At 28.7% G+C, this 19229-nt stretch overlaps 2 protein-coding genes and 1 long non-coding RNA gene across 24 annotated transcripts in view; 1 reads left to right on the plus strand and 2 right to left on the minus strand.

Annotated features, from left to right (window-relative positions):
* Pde6 (phosphodiesterase 6) overlaps positions 1-10474 on the plus strand; it is a 112351-nt gene extending 101877 nt beyond the window's left edge. For 11 of the 13 annotated variants that reach the window (XM_074114999.1, XM_074114994.1, XM_074114996.1 and 8 more), the window contains 11 exons: positions 19-124; positions 250-393; positions 1103-1282; positions 1936-2089; positions 2169-2314; positions 2404-2487; positions 2780-2989; positions 3097-3257; positions 3350-3470; positions 3803-3894; positions 4870-10474. In XM_074114999.1, the coding sequence (XP_073971100.1) occupies positions 19-124; positions 250-393; positions 1103-1282; positions 1936-2089; positions 2169-2314; positions 2404-2487; positions 2780-2989; positions 3097-3257; positions 3350-3449 (1285 nt within the window). In that variant the 3' untranslated portion in view covers positions 3450-3470; positions 3803-3894; positions 4870-10474. The remainder of the gene's footprint in view (positions 1-18; positions 125-249; positions 394-1102; positions 1283-1935; positions 2090-2168; positions 2315-2403; positions 2488-2779; positions 2990-3096; positions 3258-3349; positions 3471-3802; positions 3895-4869) is intronic. The other 2 variants (XM_074115001.1, XM_074115002.1) reach the window with 2 other exon arrangements.
* A 2135-nt stretch (positions 10475-12609) lies between these two features.
* On the minus strand, positions 12610-13864 carry LOC141447463 (uncharacterized). 2 transcript variants are annotated; one of them, XR_012454348.1, is made up of 3 exons: positions 13778-13864; positions 13315-13688; positions 12610-13169 (listed from the first exon to the last, which is right to left on the minus strand). It is a non-coding gene; the product is annotated as an uncharacterized lncRNA (long non-coding RNA). The 2 variants fall into 2 exon arrangements; XR_012454347.1 differs by having other exon boundaries at positions 12610-13688.
* Positions 13865-15474: 1610 nt separating this feature from the next.
* LOC141447461 (transformer-2 protein homolog beta-like) overlaps positions 15475-19229 on the minus strand; it is a 43226-nt gene continuing 39471 nt past the window's right edge. For 7 of the 9 annotated variants that reach the window (XM_074115028.1, XM_074115027.1, XM_074115026.1 and 4 more), the window contains 3 exons: positions 17367-17508; positions 17207-17248; positions 15475-16860 (listed from right to left, as the gene is read on the minus strand). In XM_074115028.1, coding sequence (XP_073971129.1) covers positions 17474-17508 — 35 coding nt within the window. In that variant the 3' untranslated portion in view covers positions 15475-16860; positions 17207-17248; positions 17367-17473. Of the gene's footprint in view, positions 16861-17206; positions 17249-17366; positions 17509-17977; positions 18074-19229 lie in introns of all 9 variants that reach the window. The other 2 variants (XM_074115030.1, XM_074115024.1) reach the window with 2 other exon arrangements.

The raw sequence follows: 19229 nt of genomic DNA on the forward strand, positions 1-19229 counted from the left end.
CATTAATTTTATTTTCAGTTTTAAGTTTATTGATTTTGATCTCAACGACGATGATACTTGTAGAGCGACAATAAGAATGTTTTTAGAGTGTGATCTTGTCAATCAATATCATATACCCTACGATGTGAGTATACATTTAAGAGTTTCCAGATATAATTAGTTCATAATGTGTGATTTTACTGAAATCTATGAAAATGTTGTAAAGATAAGTTGTGTTATCCATATATTTATCGTAAATGTTATTTATAGGTGTTATGTAGATGGGTTTTGAGTGTAAAAAAGAATTACCGTCCAGTAAAGTATCATAATTGGAGACATGCTTTAAATGTTGCACAAACTATGTTTGCCATGCTGAAAACAGGGAAGATGGAAAGGTTTATGACTGATTTAGAAGTAAGTTTAAGAATTTATTTTTTTTTAACAAAAATCTAACATGCTTCTTTGGTTAAACCAATTTACATTAAACCAATTAATTATTAATCCTTGGATTAACCAATGACAGTCCTAAAATACAGTTTTAGTGTTACATAGTTACTGAGTAAAAGAAAAATACGTAAAAACTGTACAAAAAACAAGCAATAAATATTATCTCTTAAGTTTTCTGCGAGATTCCCGTTTGGCTTGTATTTTCATTTTCACAAGTTTACATACATTCAGATTATATTCTAAAAGGTGCAGTTTTGCATTCAGGAAACATTGAAACAGGTATCTCCGGTGAAGAGTATATATTTGATGTGATTACATCTTCCTCTTTCTAAAAAGAGATATTAATAAATTATTAAATGGTATAATCATGTAGCATAGAATTATATTCCTCTAAATAGGATCTATGAAGGACAAAGTATTAAAAACCTCAAGTATGGTAGAAGCTATATTTAATTTAATTATACATATACAGAAGTAACCATTTATTTTTCTTTGCGGAACGATAAAAGATATGAAGATTTAAATAATGTGATTCCGGACAGTATTAAATTAATTGTTTTTATAGGGATACGCTAGAGGTAGCATCAAATTCTGAAAAAGTATAAATAGGATTTAATTTTGAACATTAGAATCTGTTATTCTTTAGTTTTTATTAATTGATTTATTTATTTTTCAGATATTGGGTTTATTAGTTGCTTGTCTCTGTCATGATTTAGACCATAGAGGTACGAATAATGCGTTTCAAACTAAAACTGAATCACCTTTGGCTATTTTGTATACTACTAGCACGATGGAACATCACCATTTCGACCAGTGTGTTATGATTTTGAACAGTGAAGGAAACAATATATTTCAGGTAATCTAATAAAAAAAATTTATAGAAAGTATTTCTAAATTCAGGCACAAAATTTCTTAAGGGGAATCTTGAGGTGTTCCTACCCATTAAACAGAACGATCTTTTGTTATCAGTTTTTATATTCACAACTGAGCTTTGAGTAAAACTATTTAAGAATGGAACATCTACAAGTAAATAGCCTGAGAACCCATTTACATCTTGTATTTTTGGCACATCATTGAAGATCATATTCTAGCTTTTTAAAGATATAAATGGAATCTAGTAGATCTCCTTTGTCGAAGAAAATTCTACTTTAAACCATTTCACTATTACGTTATCTTCTTAATCTAGTGATAGTATGAAAGTGGCATTGATTTATCTCTTACTGCTAGTTTTAAGTGTTACTATTGTGTAAGAATTTTTATTTTGGACTTTCATAAGAAATATACATTGTAAGGTGGCAGGAGTACAATTTTCTGTAATTTGCTATAATTTTCTAGAATTTCTATCAGATAAAAATTTTTAATAAATATTTTAATTGGATGTATTTATTATTTATTACTTGATAATACTTGTTCTGACGAGGTAGGGAAGAAACAGAAAAACAATAATGCATAGTTTTGGTTATTAACACTTAACATAATCACTTAGATAATCTTAAACACTGTTTGCAGGCTTTATCTCCTGACGATTACCGTCATGTTATGAAAGTAGTGGAACACTCCATATTATCAACAGATTTGGCGATGTATTTCAAGAAGAAGAGTAGTTTTATTGAACTTATTGAAAACGGTGAATTTGATTGGCAAAGTGAAGGAAAGAAGGAGTGTAAGTTTGTTTTTTCATTGTAGTGAAAATTAAATTAAATGATTAATAATTTAATAGTTTAAGTTAATTTTGCTCACAGTATTATGCGGTATGATGATGACCGGTTGTGATGTCGGGGCTATTGCTAAGCCATGGGAAGTTCAACATAAAGTGGCTAAATTAGTTGCTGATGAATTTTTCGACCAAGGAGATTTAGAAAAATTGCAATTAAATACACAACCAGTTGTAAGGATTTTTATAAATAGCAGCTATACTAGAGATGTTTTTTTTTTTTTTTACGTGTACTATTTTGTACAAAATTAATTTCATTTCAGGCAATGATGGATCGTGAAAGAAAAGATGAACTTCCTCAAATGCAAGTTGGTTTCATTGACGTTATCTGTTTGCCGTTGTATAAGGTGATCTTTTTTTTTCTTTTTGTTATTATTAAGTAGTTATTTATATATTAAGTAGTTATTTTATAAAAAATTGTTATAAGTAAACGTGTTAAATGGTACATTGGTTTCAAATAAGAGAAATTATGACTAGTGAAATTTAGAAGACGAATTCAAATGTTGGGTATAGCAATACTGGGTCGCTTAAGACCTCCAATCTCTCTGTAAGCATTCTACAAGTATTGAAACTAAGAGAACATTTCCACTTTTGGAGATAGATGAGGAAGAATAAGAATTTTTAATATTCGTTTAATAGATCCTGTCTGACACATTTCCCTGGATTTTACCATTGTATGAGGGAACATTAGATAACAGGCAGAGATGGCAGGATCTGGCTGAAAAAGTAGAAATGGGATTAACATGGATTGATCATGACACCATAGAAAAACCAATTGAAGAATTCAGTATCGATCAAGATACTAAAGACATTGAATTTACTGTAACTACTTTAAACTGTGAGAAAAAAGTGAGTTATAGTTATTAATTGTTTTATAAAATAAATTCTAATGAAGATAATAGAATTGTTTATTTGTATTATTGTAAGAGAGTTACATTGTTTATAATTGATTGCAGACACATAACGAAGGGGACAATACTGGTCAAAGAAAGGCAAATGGTACAACAATGGGACGTTTTACTAGTCTTAGAAAAAATCGGGCTTTAGGTAAGTCAGTAAAAAGTCGACTTAGTCGATCCTTGTACAGCAGATCAGTCAGTACTCAATCTGAAGACAAGTAAGTTAAACATGTGTTCAATTGATCGTAAGTTTATGAGTTCACCACTAACGTTTTTTTTAAAAAAAAATATATATCTATCCTTTAACTAGGAGTGATGAGTCAGTAACGCCTACTAAAACACCAGATGAACCTAAAAGTCTATCTATAGTTACCCAAAAACCTAAAAGTAAGCTTTGTTCATTGTTCTGACGCAGCACCCAAGGATCAGAGGTAAGTCTCAAAAATGTTTTAACAATTTATCCCTGAAAGCGATTATCCCTGAGTGCCTGATTTCGTCTACAAAATACAGAAGTCTCTAAAACCAAAAAAAAAATTGCCCAATGTAAAACTGAATTCAAGCTGAAATGCACATATTTCAGAGTGCTGATCCCTCGCTACAAATCCTAATTTAAACTCTTGGTTTGAATACATCTGTTCAACTTGCGTAAAGCACATGTTTGTGGGGAACGATTATCCATTAGTAACCGAAGAAGGCAAAAAAAGTTGTTTTATTTTCCTCTAATCAGTTACATCAGTAAATAAAATTACGCTATCATTTGCAGGATAAAGAAGCTGAAACCAATAAATCAGATAATAAACAATTGTAATTTGTAAAATCTTTTACAAAATAGATGGATTTTTTTTCTAGTTTCAGGTGAGTAATTATTTCTATTTATTTTCATAATTTCTGATGAAAGTATTTAAATCCAGGCAGGCTTTATTTCTTGTCTTGATTGATCTGACTTCATGATCTTGGTTTCTTTAAAAATTTAGTTGTGATTATATCTCGTATTAATAGTTATACCATACTCGGAAGTAAAACGAGAAAATGAGTTAATTTTGTTTTAAGATTTGATTACTAAAGGAAAGTTTGATTAATTTATTTAATATAGTTTCTGATTTGCATTATCCCTATACTGGTAAAATAATCAATTTTTTTTGCGGGATTATTGCATCTTAGTCACATGATTCCTTGTATGCTCTTTTAAAAAAAATTGTAGATGATAACCATCCATTAATATATTCAATTAAGTATCTCAAGTGTTTCTGTTTTCATTGCTTTTTATCAGGTGTATTTTGAATTAACCTTTCACTGCTTGTTACTAGAACTAATGAAGTATATAAATCGTGGAGTTCCCAACGGCAATATTGGTTTTGCGTTCTCCAGTTACCAGACATCAAATTCATACTCCAGTAATTCAGCAAAATCAAAATTCTTCATCCGGAAGTTAAATTCCGAGTTTGCAGAATACATTACTGAATCCCACTTTTTTTTTTTAATGGAGTTTTTCCCGAAAAGGTCTCCTTTTTTTTATTATTTCTAACGCCCATTTCTCACCACACTTGCTAGAACTTCCCTAGGCGAGTGTTACATCACTCGGGGAGTCGACGGGACTGTATGAGGTGGTTCTTTTTACCTTGGCACCTATGGATCTCATTAAATCTGTGTTGGTCACCATTTATATATCTCGTTAACAAAAACAAAATCTGATAGTCAAATAAATTATTAAAAAAGATATTTTGAATAAGTCAACTATCTATTGTAAAATTACACATTTGACAGATTACATTTTTTTTTTATAATAACTGTTTCTTTTAAAAAATTCATTGAATGTCTTTCTTTTTCCAGAAGAAAAATCTACATTTGTTTTCCAATGAATGGCTGTAAAAGAAACTGGAAAAATGTGGCATTTACACATCTATCAACTTTTTTTTTAACAGGGAGTAAACCTTTCAGTATTATATAACTTAGATTTAAATAATTTTTATAAATATTTATCAAAAAAATTTAGATAAATTTTATTCGTATAGTAAGAAATTTATTAATACAAGTACTTAATGAGATTCTAAATGAAGACAGAAAAAAAAAATCTTAATTTTTTTAGAAAATAGAAGAAAACAAAATAGTTATAAAATAACAATATCGAATATAGAAATTAAGATACAAATAATTTAAAGAAAAGATTTTTCGAACATTTTTTCTATTCAAATTGAGATGTTTATCTATGTAGAAGGATAGATATTTTTTAATTAGCTAAAAAAAGAAGGAAAAAAAAAATTAGATAACTTTTCTTATTTTTTTTTAGATGAGTCGAACAAAATTTGAAAAACAAAATTACAATTGATTTTTTGAATGGTTTTGCTTATATATTTATTTTTTTTTCCTCCTATCTTGATGTAGTGGGCTTAAAAATTTATAATAAAAAATAAAACGCAAACGGCAAACGCCTAACTTAAAAATCATTATTCTCTATCTTTTCTACGACTTAATAGTGAAAAATTATTTTTTTAAGTAAAGTTTTTTTCTTTTGTTTTTTTCGAACTGTATATGTGTGTAGATATATATATATATATTTTTGTATTTTTTTCTTTCTGTGGTATTTTTCTTATTATTATTTAATGTATATAAAACTTAGTACTTAAAGATAATATGTTTAACGTCGTTATTTTGTTAAAATGAGAGAAGAAAATAACTTGAAAAATGGAAAAAATTTGGTAAAAGAAAATTAAAAATCAAACACAACCAAAGAAAATTATTTAAATTTTTTTTAGAAAAATATTATGTATATTATTTTGTAATTTATATGTTTCCTAATAATTGTAATATTAATAAGTGTTTATAGTGACGTCGGTAATGCAAAGAAATAATAATAAGAGGAAATAGTGAATAATTTTCTCATTTAATGATAAGTATTATTTTTATTCTATTTTTATCAATCATTGTTATTGTACTTGAACTCAAAATCTGTGTAGAATTCTTTCAATTGTGACCTGAAGCTATTCAAGGAAGGGATCTGTTGTATGTAGGATAACAAAGGGCCGGTATAAAAGTTATTTTTTTCCCACTTTCTTGGTATGATATTTAACTAGATTACTGCCAAAATGTAGTTTTTTTACTTTTAAGTATGGGTAAAAATGGATTATAAAGAGCGAGGCAGTTTTTTTTTTTTTGCCCTCACTTATATAGCTAATGGGATCCCTCCAATCTCCGTGGGGTAGGGTTCATATTTCTTAATTCATCAAGGAACCTTTTATTTTATTAGCCTCTGCAGAAGGTGTAGGTTCTATGGGAATTCAACTTGTTGCATTGTATACTTATATGGGTTTTGAACTGTGGTTTATTGGATGCAGATCGTGGAAAATTCGTCTTTAGATTTTGATTTTGGCACGGACGAATGGCACTGTAGAATACGTGGTTGATGAGCACGATCTTAAAAAAAAAAAAAAAACGCAGTTAAATAATTGTAGTTATATACGCAGTGCTGGATAAAATCTACGAAACCAATAATAAATAAACAATCAACAAGGCAACGACAACAGACACCATTAGTCATCTGATGTAACCACTATTGAGTGCAACCTCCCTATCATATCGGCTGTGTTGTGGGAATACATTTGCCCAAACTTAACTGTGTGAAAGAGAGTGAGTTTTGCATCTACATCCAACAAACCATAGTTCAACACATTAAAAATAGAAGTTAAAAGATCAAGTAAGTATGAGGCACCTTTATATTTTGATTTTGTACTCAATATTTAAATTTTCGAAATTACGTGCATTTCTTGAGTTTACATAAGAAATCGAATTCTAACGGATCCTAGTTTTTCTTGTTGTTCTTTCATAATGGTACTTGTTCTTAATTTCGATTTTATATCTTTTTTTAAGCAGCGCATTGTTTGGAAAAGAATTCCTTAGTTTTAACCATAAATTAGCTTCAAGAATAAAGTATTGAATTTCGCATATCGTAATCAAGAAAGATTAACTTGAAAGTGAACTTTGAGTGTAAATTAATAAAACAATAAATATTTTAGGGTCAGTAGTTTTACTATTCTCGATTTTTTTTGTTTCAACATTTAAAGCTTTCAGTTTTAAAAGTGTTTCAGCTTTTTAAAATGTAAAATATTGCAGTCTCTTACGTCAAAAAAGATTTGTATCTATTGCAATTAGGTATAAAATAAAATTATTCATTTGAAATTAATTAATTTAGGATGAAATTGAAAAGTAAGATTTTCTCCATAAAAAAATGTTTCAAATATTCTTTTTCTACAGTTTTTGAATCCTTCTTTTGTAGTGATTACACTTAAGTTTTTATTATTTAATAAATTAGATCACCTTTTAGGTTACTCTCAAACTCCCTATTTCAAAATTTTACACAAAATAAGCAAATAAATTAGTAAGTTTCTGGGACAATTGAAAGAATTTTTAGACCGAATATTTGGAAAATATAGATGTTCTATTTTTTGTTGCTCATATTGTAATTTTTGGTAAAAAAAAACAAGTCTACCAGCTTTTAGAGATTTTTCAAGACTTAAGTTTTCAAAAGTGGACGGAATCGAAATCGAAAATTATTTTAAGTGATATAAATTTAATAATTATTATTAAAAAAAAAAGTTTGTAAAAGTAAATTAATGCTAACATATTAAATCTTTTTAAATATTTATAAACTTTATATGTAAATTTTTTAGGCTTTTTTTTTTTTGTTATAGATTTTGTTAACAATTTCTTTTCGGCAAAGTTTCAAACTTGGCCTAAATAAAGTTAAGTAAGGATATATTATGAGAACGTAATATAAACTTTATTTCTAATAATTAATAAAAATTAAACGAAAGAAAAAAGAACTTACAGCAGAAAATAAATTTGGTGAGCAAATGTAATTACAAGTATTTTATTTTTTTTAAAAAAATAAGAGGTTATTTCCAATTTTTGCAAAAAAAAAAAAAAATCACAAATACTTTTTGTCAATGTGCATTTCGTTTTTGCTGTTAATGTATCTAGGATTGTTTTTTTTCCCCCAGCGCAATGTAAAAGTATTAGTTTAAATTTTGGATTTAAAACTAGAGATAATTTTTTGAGAACTTAGGTTTTTAAGATTTTATTTTTTTTACAAAATCATAACAATTGATGTTGGTTGTATTATGAAGTAGTATATAAGCAAGTGATAAATATTTTACATTGTTATTATTAGGAAGCTGTGAATTGGTTGTGATATGTAGAGTAATCGTGGAAAACAAAAAAAATACGAATCTTTTTTTTTAGGGTTTTATTTCTATTTAGTGCAAAACGGTACAATGACTTACTTACTTTATGGTTTGTTCCAATAATGAACTTAGCTACAATCACCCTGAAGTCCTGAACTAGGTGATTTGTGTACTTTGCGGTAATCTTCGTATATACGATATAAATGGTATCATAGAAAATGATTATGAAACCTATTTCAATGGTGGGGTCAGTAAAAACGAGTATTGTCTTTACTTAATTAAATTTATACCATTGTTTTTCATTAAACCGATTTTGAAGATTTTGTTTACTATAACAGTTCATTTTTTTAAAACTTGACAATAATTCTTTTCTTATGTACGTGTGATCTAGAATGTTTTTCCAAAGATAAACATTTTTTAAATTTTTAAGACAAACTCTTTCCTTTTAAATTGAAATTATGAGATGAATGCAAAAACACCCAATGTGGTTTCGTATGGCTTAAAGCAAAAAAATTATTAATTCGAAGTTCTATTTACTATTTTAATTTACATTAAGACTGATAACTTTCCTTTCATAAGTTGCTTCGAATTTTATTAAGTGTATGTGTGTTCTTTGAGGTAGACCTATGGATTGTTCAGATAGATCTAGCAATGTTTTTTAAGTCATCCAAGATTTACTTGTAGAAATCTGTAGCTGAAATTTTGTTGTGGGTTAGGGGATATATATATAAATATGTATATGTACATGTGACCTACAAGTACTTTATGGACACATACGTTCGTTCTAATTTACAATCTAATTTTACAATAATGCAAGAGTTATTTAGGTTTGCTACTCTAAAGTATTTTGTTTAATTACTTTTCAGTTAGAGCTTCAATACGTATATTACATATCCTTTTTTTGTGTAAACACTGACGAAGTGTTTCAAATTGGCTTAGAGTTTAAGAGTTAAAAAAAAAAAGTATTTTTTAGAGTTTGGTTTTTGCGGAGGATAGATAGATAATTGGCCGAGTGTCGTTTTCGTTTTTACAGTCTCAAAATTTGTTGTACTTTGCTAGAATATCCCAAAATTATCGAAATAAGTATCGATCAGAATCACGGATATCGATACAAAAAAAAAAAAAAAAACTTAAGAAAATAGTGTTACTATTGCTAATTATGCTATTTTTGTTTTGTGATTGGGATTTTCATTTAATTTTGGGATATGCTAATAATTACTGTGCTTCCTTTCAGACTTTTCACTGTTTAAATTAAATAAATAAATAATTGTTCCTTATTCACTTGGTATTATTATTCGAGTTTTTACTTAGAAGATAATAAATTATTGCCTAATATAAGCAGTCAAGGTATTAAATATATTTTCGTCAAAATGTTTTTTTTTTTCCTTTCTTAAATGCGTCACCCATATTTTTAAATATACTCCTGCCATTTATACATTTTCAACTTTAAAGACAAGTTGAACTGTATATTTTCATTTGATTGCGATTCCTTAAATATTGTTAGAAATTCATTGTGGATCGCATTACCGATCTAATTGCATTTCTCAATAACTATTTTGAAAGCTAAACTATTTTAATACTTTTTTTTTTAAGAAAGGTACTTTAACTAAAGCAGTATTGTGACACAGTATACGTTTATTAAACTTTTGTAAGAATCAATTTCAAACTGAGTCTCATACGGAACACAAAAGAAAAAGTAAAGCCTACCCGTTCGCACTTCCTAATAATGCTTTTTAAAAATAAGCTAGCTTTATAATAAATGAAAATGAACACCTAGATTAATTTTTATGTTTAACTTTAATTTAAACTAAAAATTAATAATAACATAGTGAGGGCAAATTGCCAGTGCCTAAGTTGTATATAATATAAATATATATATGTGTATATTTGTTTGCTGTTGTACAGTTTGAAAATAATAATGATAATAATATAAAGTTTAATGCAATAATAAGACATAAGGACCTAAGTAAGTTTTAATAATAATCGGTCAATGAAATACTTAAAACACAATGTTGAAATTTTATTAAGTACAAGTTTATTAGAAAAGAATAAAAAAAATAAGTCAAAGTAAAGCATACAAACAAAATTGAAATAACCTAATAACGATTAATGTGTAGCTATAATTGATGATTGATTGGTCTTTGTACTTTATTAAATCATTTACATGTGTGGATTTTGTTTTTTTTTAGTTATTGATTATATTTTTATTTTTTTTTAAACTCTGTAGAGATTAATAAATCAGTGCCAAATGTTTGTTATATGATTGGTATGAAGACAAAATTTACTAACGAAACTTTCCATCTTTAGTCTTAGCAATTAATTTTAGATTCCGAAAAAAAAAAAGGTTTTGACTTCTTCCAATTAATCTGGTTAAACTTTAGAATGTTTATGAAAGTAACTCGTTACTGCTGTGTGAATTTTTTTTTATACGATTCTCATTTATCATTGTTTAATACAGTTCTTCTCTGTTGCGCAAAACGTTTCTTTAAATTTCGAATAATTTTACAAAATCTTCAATCCACTGAAATGACACATATGAATTTAATGCTCTCTCTTTCAATCTCATATACTCAATTTATAAAAACCATATTTTCTTACACAGGATACCTAAAAAAAAAAAACGGATATTGCTTAAGAAAACTCAAAATCTTATCAGTCTCTGTTGGTAATAATTAATTCTTCAGGAGTAAGGAAAAAGAAGTGTCTAGTATTCGAACAACCCCACATTTCTGCCAAGATTTTCAATAATTGATTGGCAGACGTAGTTTTAAAATTGAAATCTCCTGAACTATTAGGTGTCAAAAGGCAGTATATTATAGTTTCTATAAATCACACTATCTAAAGAGTATTGTAGTTATATAAACTTAGCCGCTATGAACCAGGAAATATGATTCTAAATTTTAGAATTTAATCTGCTCTCGCAAGAAAATTCCCTTTAAACCAATTTTTGTTAAATAGATAATACTCTAAATTTAATACCAAATCGCCTGAGTTTTTTCGAGTATATGCTCATCCATAAAAAACAAAAACAGATGCTTTAAAATTGTATCCAGTTAAACTGATTTTCTTGAAATTCAGCTCCGAAGTAAGTTAGCTTGTTCAAATGGGGCACTTTGGAGGAATGCTTGGAATGGCGCTTCACTGAGAACGCTCTCAAAGGTAATTATTAAAACATCATTAGAGTCATTCTTCTTTTCCAATTGCAAGTTCTAGTTAACTAAGTATTAAAAGCAATTACCAATTGAATTCGGAAATTATTCAAACATCTCAAGTACAACCTGGACTCAATAATAAGATAATGGTCAAAAAATCAATTTTACAAAACAAAAGAGAACCTATGTAAAAAAAAGTTTAAAGAAAAAATGGACAAATAAACAAATTGTTGAAAAATAAAACGAAAAATTGTTAAACAAATAGTTTCAGAAAATGCTGTCAGAGAGCGGTAAAAAGCAGAAAAAGTAAAGTAATTAGTTTTAAAAATGGCCACCAGGTTACAGCACTTACTGGACCTGTCAATATGTATTCACGAATTGTAGTTTACATATTTACCACCAGGTAGCACTAAAACTATACAATTGTCAAGATTTTTCTTCAGTACGACTTGAGCATTGGAGGGGAGAAGATCGCTCGGTCGCTCGTCACCTTAAACTTAAACATATCTACTCCAGTTTTACATCTCAATCATCAAATATGAAAAAGGTATGATAACAAATGTCTGACTAGTCTAAAAATCACTATCATAAACATACACGAAAGTTTTTCTATTCGAATTATTAAATAAAATATTCGAACCATCAAATATGAAATAGGAATAAAGACAAATGTCTGCCAGGTCATAATAAGAATTATTCTAAAAAATAATAAAATCATTATCATAAACATACATTAAAGTTCTTATGATAAGAATTTAAAAAAAAAAAAAAAAATCGAATCATCAAATATGAAATAAATAATTCGGTATGACGTCTGTTCTTAAGTAAAATAATTTGCCCCGCCCTTCCCGCCCTGCAAAATCACCTACCTATATACTCTGCCAGTACTACTGCACACCCGACAAGCAAGAAACATTTTATGCATTTTTCTCAGCATAAAACCATCTATTTTAGCTTACTTCCGGTATCACTAATTAACACGTACTTCATGCCATCTAACTGTAATATTTCCTCATTAAAAAAAGCTCGAGCTACATAATTATTAATGAAAACAATAGAGATAACTTTAGTTTATGCTGTCACTCCTAGGTAGCAGAACAATCACTATTTTTACGATTAAAGATTCTCTTTCTAGTGTTTGGAGGCCTTTTTTTAAATATTTTTTTTTATGTTTTCTTTTTTATTTTTTCGTACTTTGTTCATTATTTTCAATTTCTTCTTATTATTTAAGAGATTAAAAGGAACAATAAGTTTTTTTATTATTTAAAAATAATTTATAAACTTTTTTTACAATAAATTTAATAAAATGTTTACTGAATTTGGTAAAATTTCAACCGACTGGTCACTCACAAGACTTATATAGGACCTGCATTCACTCACATTTAACCATGTTGGTGAGCCTCAAGACTTAAAAAAGACCTTCTTTCATTCACATTTAACTATGTTGGCGACTCACTGACGTAAGGAGATCCTATAAAGTCTTGTGAGTCGCCAACAAGGTTAAATGTGAGTAAAATATGCTTCTATATAAGTCTTGTTAGTCGTCAACATGATTAAATGTTAGTATAAGGAAGTCCTATATATTTATATAATTATATATATAATTCTAGTGAGTCGTGTCTAGTAATTTTGCCCAACTCTGCAAACATGCACATTTATACAATAACTACATACTTTTTTAATTATTGATTCCTAATCCATATTTTGGTATATTTTCATTAGAAGTTTTACGTCTTTTCCACTTGGGTTCTATTGATGAACACTTAGTGCAGATACTACTCTAGTATCGGCAGTATTTAATCTGAAAATCAAAAATGTTTAATTAAATTCAAGTGCCTACTTTACTTTATCTTGAATTAAGAAGCTAGAGAATAAAATCCATAACAATTGATAAATTACTTAAACCTTTTTATTCAATAAAAATGAAATAAATTTCTTCTGCTTACCAATTTGACCTATCTACCAAAGGCATCGTCTTCTATCTTCTAAAACTAAATTCATTAATCAGCTAAAGAAAATGAAGAATGAAATTTTTATGCCCTGTAAGTTATGTTTTGTATTTAAGTTCATTTTTCTTAAAAAGAATTGAAAAGATTAATTATTCGGGAAAGATTAATTATAAAAAAGAATTGAATATTCAAACAAAAACATGAGTACGCTAGCTTTATGATTTTTACAATTATAAAGTTTTTTTTCAACATTTTTCTTACTTACGCACTTGTCATATAATCGGAATCACTCATTATTTCATTTAAACATAATTATTTCCCAGTACAAATGAAAAAAGCATTTTTCAGTTTTCTACTTAAATTCGCCTCCCCTGTAACGAATAAAATACAAAAACTGTAGAAATTTAAAGTATTAAAAATACACTAACCGTAGAGAACACATAATTAAGTATTACATTACATTAATTTTTATTTCTTTTGCAAAAATGTTTATGATTTATAAATATTTAGATACACTTGACTTTAGGTTATACAACATGTAACCTTCTTCACTTAACTATTGTTGAGCGACGGGAACGTCGTTGAAGTGGGGATCATCGGGTTGAACCAAATTAATCTGTTTTAAAGAAAATTGAATTCAGTATGGTTTAATTAAAACTGATTGATAAAAGATTTACTTTAACTGTAAAATTGTACGATTTCTACAGTCTTAATCAAGGTTTGAATTTAGTTAAAATTATGAAGGCAGCATTCTTTATAACTTTCCAATGCTTACACCATTGGCTTTTCTAACCTTCAGTTTTAGTTAATAAAAGATTTGGGGATTTTGAATAAATGTTATTTTTCAGAGTTGAAACAGGCGAAACTGGAGTGCTTTCTGCCAAAGAGGTTCATCGAATTAAGCCAAAATGAAAAAGACGTTGGAAAACACCTATTCAACTGAAATTCTTTATTATTTAGTCGATTATTTGTAAAAAAAATATATTTGAAGTTGGAAAATGTAATGTAAATTTTAATTTTATTATGTAGGTAATTTTAAGAATCATTACCTAAAAGATGTAATTGAATTTAAAATGTTTTTGTAATACAAAATAAAAAAAAATGTATAATTGGCAGCAAAATAAAGAATTATTTATAAATTATTAAAAACGTCATTATGTATTTTCTCTTTTCCCATAGTCTGGTTATTTTTATTGTATTTGCAAAGTTACAACTAAAAACAAAGTTAAAAAAGACTAAAAATGATAACAGGCAAATAAAGTAATGTAAAACTAAAATTTCTGTTTACATTAAACCAAAAAAATTAAAATAAAGTAATAGTAGTACGAAAAAATGGCGTCAGAGAGCGTTAAAAAGCAGAAAAAGTAAAAAAAGTTGAAAAAATTGCATCAGAAAGACGTAAAACAAAAAAAAAAAGAAAATTAGTTCACATATTTGCCACCAGGTTGCAGCACTTACTGGACATGTTTAATATGTAAACAAAATTTAGTTCATATGTTTGCCACCAGGTAGCACTGAAACTGTTTATATACTACGGTCAAACAAGATGTCTCCTCAGTACGACTGCAGAGTCGTACTCGTGAGGAGGGGGCTATGTCGCTCGTCGCTCCAAAAATATCTAATCTAGTCAATACACCTCTCTCCACATAAACAATCTTGATATGTCATGGGTAATGGTTAAGGAGATGCGTTCACCTCGACGGTCGGAATGCAACTATTCGCCCCACCCGGCCCGGCCCGCGCCGCGAACTTTCTTATATACCCTCCAGGTGGCGTCATATCACCATGACAACAGGCTCCCCCCCTACTTTTAGTTCCACCAGCTGTCACTAGATCGCTCGTGCTGTCTGTTTTACCTCTCGTATCCTTCCCTGCACACTCTCAAGACTTTGGCAGCCATTGTTGTAACCTTGCTATCTTCTTACACACTCTCTAGACTTTGGCAGCCATTGTTGTCACCTTGCTATCTTCTTACACACTCTCTAGACTTCGGCGGCCATTGTTGTAACCTTGCTTAATGCTTCTTACACACTCTCACGACTCTGGCAGCCATTTTTAACCCTTTTATTTATATTTTCTTTTAATTTCTACGCGATTTTTTCATTTTTTTTAATTTTTCATATTATTGAGAGATTAAATGGGAAAATAAATACAATATTTTTATAATTAAATCGTTTATTATTTATTAATTATTGATACATTTTTTTACAATAAATTTTTATAAAATCTCTACAACCTCATATTTAACCACGTTGGTGACTCTTTAGACTTATACAGGACCTCTTTAAACTCACATTTAACCATAATGGTGACTCACAAGACTTTTACAGGACCTCTTTAAACTCACATTTAACCATTTTGGTGACTCTCAAGACTTATCCTGGACCTCCTTAAACTCACATTTAACCATGTTGGTGACTCATAAGACTTATACAGGACTATCTTACACTTACATTTAACCATGTTTGTGACTCACAAGACTTACAAAGAACTTCCTTACACACACTTTTAACCAAGTTGGTGACTCACAAGACTTATAGAGGACCACATTACAATCATATTTATCTTATTTTTTACCATGTAACTTGTATCCTATTTGATAATTTTGTCAATATATATCTAAAAAAAATTAGAAATATTTTATGATTCAAAGCGAAAACCTCGAAAAATAAATATGTAAACTTAGCAAAGGTTTCACTTTCTGTTTTTTATGTATATTTTAAATTCTAAAGGGAGAGGTGTGCTTGGAACGTAAAAAACTTTTCATTTTTTTTTTGTATATATAGATTGACAAAAGTAAACAAATTAATAAATAAGTTACATGAGAAGCGGTAAAAAAATAAGCTATTAGCGAGTGTAAGATAGTGCTGTATAAGTCTAGTAAGACGCAAACAGGGTTAAATATGAGTGGAAGTTGAACCTATATAAGCCTAGGCCTAGTGAGTTTCTAACGTGGTTAAATATGAGTGTAAGATAAATCTACATATGTTTAGTGAGTCGTCAACATTCTTAAATTTAAGTGTAAATTGTTTTATATAAGTTTAGTGAGTCGTCAACATGGTTAAATATGAATGTAAAATTGTTCTATATAGGCCTAGTGAATCATGGTTAAATGTCAGGGTAAAATTGTTCTATATAAGCCTAGTGAGTGAGTCGTCAACATAGTTAAATATGAGTATGAGACACTTCTATATAAGTTTAGTTAGTCAGAACTTGCCACCAAGTAGCAGTGCTGTAACCTTCCTCTATATATACGGCAACAGCACAAATTCTCGTCAGTACGACTTGAGTAATGCAGGGAGAGTAGGTCGCTCTGCCTCCCCAAACATATGTTATCTAGTCCAGTCTAACATTTATCACCTCTCTCCCAAAGAATCATAAGTGAAGGAGATGTCGCTTCGACGGTTCATATCATTTTTAATAGATTCCTATCCAAATTTGGTGGAATATTCATGCTGGATTGATGTTTTACGTCTTTTTCACTTGGGCTTCCATTGTTGGACAGTTTTGCAGGCAGTACTCTGGAATCCCCAGTATTTAATCCTGAAAATTAACATTATTGTAATTAACATGTAATGAATTTCACCTAGCATAAGAAGCTATAGAAACACATCTGTAACAATTTATGTAGGAAAAAAGATTAAATAAAGACAAATGTAATTAAACTAAAGAATTTATTTATTTCTTTAAACCTAAATCTTTTCATTCAATGATAATGAAATATATTTCCAAAAAAGGCACATTCCTCGGGAAGAAAATTAATTTGATTGGAAAAATAAAATAACACAATCTACTAGTATTATGAAATTATTTTTTTGAAAATTTATTAAAAAATTATAATCTTGAATAAAAATAGTTCTATGTGATTGGAAAATGATGCAGAATTCACATGCGTGTTTGATGTTGAATTTTTCAATTAAATTACTGCTACCTACAATCAACAAAAATTAAAATTTCTTTCAGATACAAAAGAAGAATAATTTGTATGAAAAAAGTTTTGGTTCTTGTTGTATCACTCCTAAAATAATAAATAATAAGATAAGACTTACCTGGATGCGAAAAAACTTCATATTAATAATGGTCGTGCTGCTGGAAGTACAGAAGGACCCTTAAATATTCATCTCTGGTAAAAGCTGTGCTCAACGGAGCTGCAAGTTTACAACAAGCCGATTGATGTTAGCGCCGCATGAACTGAAAAAAATATTACATTAAACATGAGTAGGAGCATTCACGAATTCTCGTCACAACATACTTAATGAAATTTTCCTTAAATATAAAACTTTTCCTTAAACATAATAATGAAGTAATTCTATATTTTACATGTTAAATATTATAGAATTTAAGAGCTTCCTCAAAACAACAAAATAAAATCGGGAAAAAAGGATTTTTCTAGATACAGGATAAAAAATTTGAGGTCATTATCAACGCGAATAGTAAGATCAATGCGAACAGAAGAGCATTTACTATTTTCCAAAAGATTTTTGATTGGAGAGATTGAATTCGTTGACAATTGGAAAGGTAGTAAGTACCCCAATGATTTCTGTATAACACCTTGTAATTATTATTGGTGAGAAAAAGTACGAATGGTAACGAGTGCTTGGTGGATATTAAAGTAAAAGTGAAAAATTAAAGGGACAAGTGACATAAATAAGCAAAATACCTTATGAAGCCGATACAAAAAGAAAGGTCTTGTTCACAAAACACTTGCTCCAGACTTCTCATTCTACTCCTGCTCGTAGGCACTACCCTCTTCATTCTTGTTAAGAAATAATCAAAAATCATTACCTACGTAGGTTACTTAATATCATAAGGTTCCTTTTTATTAAATCTATATCTGTTGACTTAATGACTCCTCAGTTATACTATTAATGTAATATAAGCAGTCGAATTTCATGTTCAGGTCTAACTCGTGCTACAAGCAAATTAAGCTTATCGTTCTCATCTTCCTCGTCTTAGAATGGAATCTTAGAAACTTGTGGTTTTCATTACTTCACTTCAATATTGAACTAACACTTCTCGAATCTTACTTTTTTATAGGTCTTCGTAAAGGCATAAGAATTTATTAGTCTTATGAAAATGACGTTACGTCCGCAGTGCGTAATAATATTTGTAATTTTGTCCGTAGTAGGACGTATTTTTATTATACCCCTTATCAGTTTCGGTCTTTCAACCATTTCAGAGGTAGAATAACCAGATTTGGGTAGGGATTGTAACTTCCCTGCTTTTCCCGAGCTGCACTACACTTTTTTACACGGCAGACTGAGTAAGGGAGGTTACGTGCTGTTATCCAAAATATTAACGAATTGTCAAACATTTGTAAAAATTATTAATTAAAATAATTGAATTCTAGTACACGATAAAAGGATTTTTTTTGTTTTTTTTAATTCTGTGCGAGTAATATTTTATAATTGAAAAGTTATAATGTATTTTATAAGAGGGAGGCGCGAGAATTTAAGTTTAAAACACGGACATTGTTGCATTTTCACTTCGAAGTAATTATTAAGTAAAATATGAATGGATATGCGATTCTAATCATTTAAAAAATGCGTAAAATCTTTAAAGGAAAACTTTTAATCAGCGAAGAACATGCAATATGCTAGTATATTCAAGCTTTGTGAATGGCTTTCTGTTTGCATATTTCTAATACTAACATTTCTATCCGTTGCAGAAACACTTCGGTTTTTATAAAACAGAAACCTTATGAAATTGGTTCATAAAGTATAAAATTTAATTAATTGAGAATGAACGATTCTACATTAAAATAATCAATGCGATATAATACATACAAATTCGAAGTTACGATTGTAAAATTAATGGAAAAATAGGTAATTCTGACCTAGTTTTTGTCTGGAATGATTAAGGTTTCTGCTTTATACTATTGATAACTAAGGAAGTTACGATTGCAGAAATTA

This window comes from Rhodnius prolixus, unplaced genomic scaffold (assembly GCF_049639745.1).
Source record: "Rhodnius prolixus isolate KJV_2025 unplaced genomic scaffold, Rpr scaffold_7, whole genome shotgun sequence".
In the NCBI taxonomy this organism is placed as follows: Eukaryota; Metazoa; Arthropoda; class Insecta; order Hemiptera; family Reduviidae; genus Rhodnius; species Rhodnius prolixus.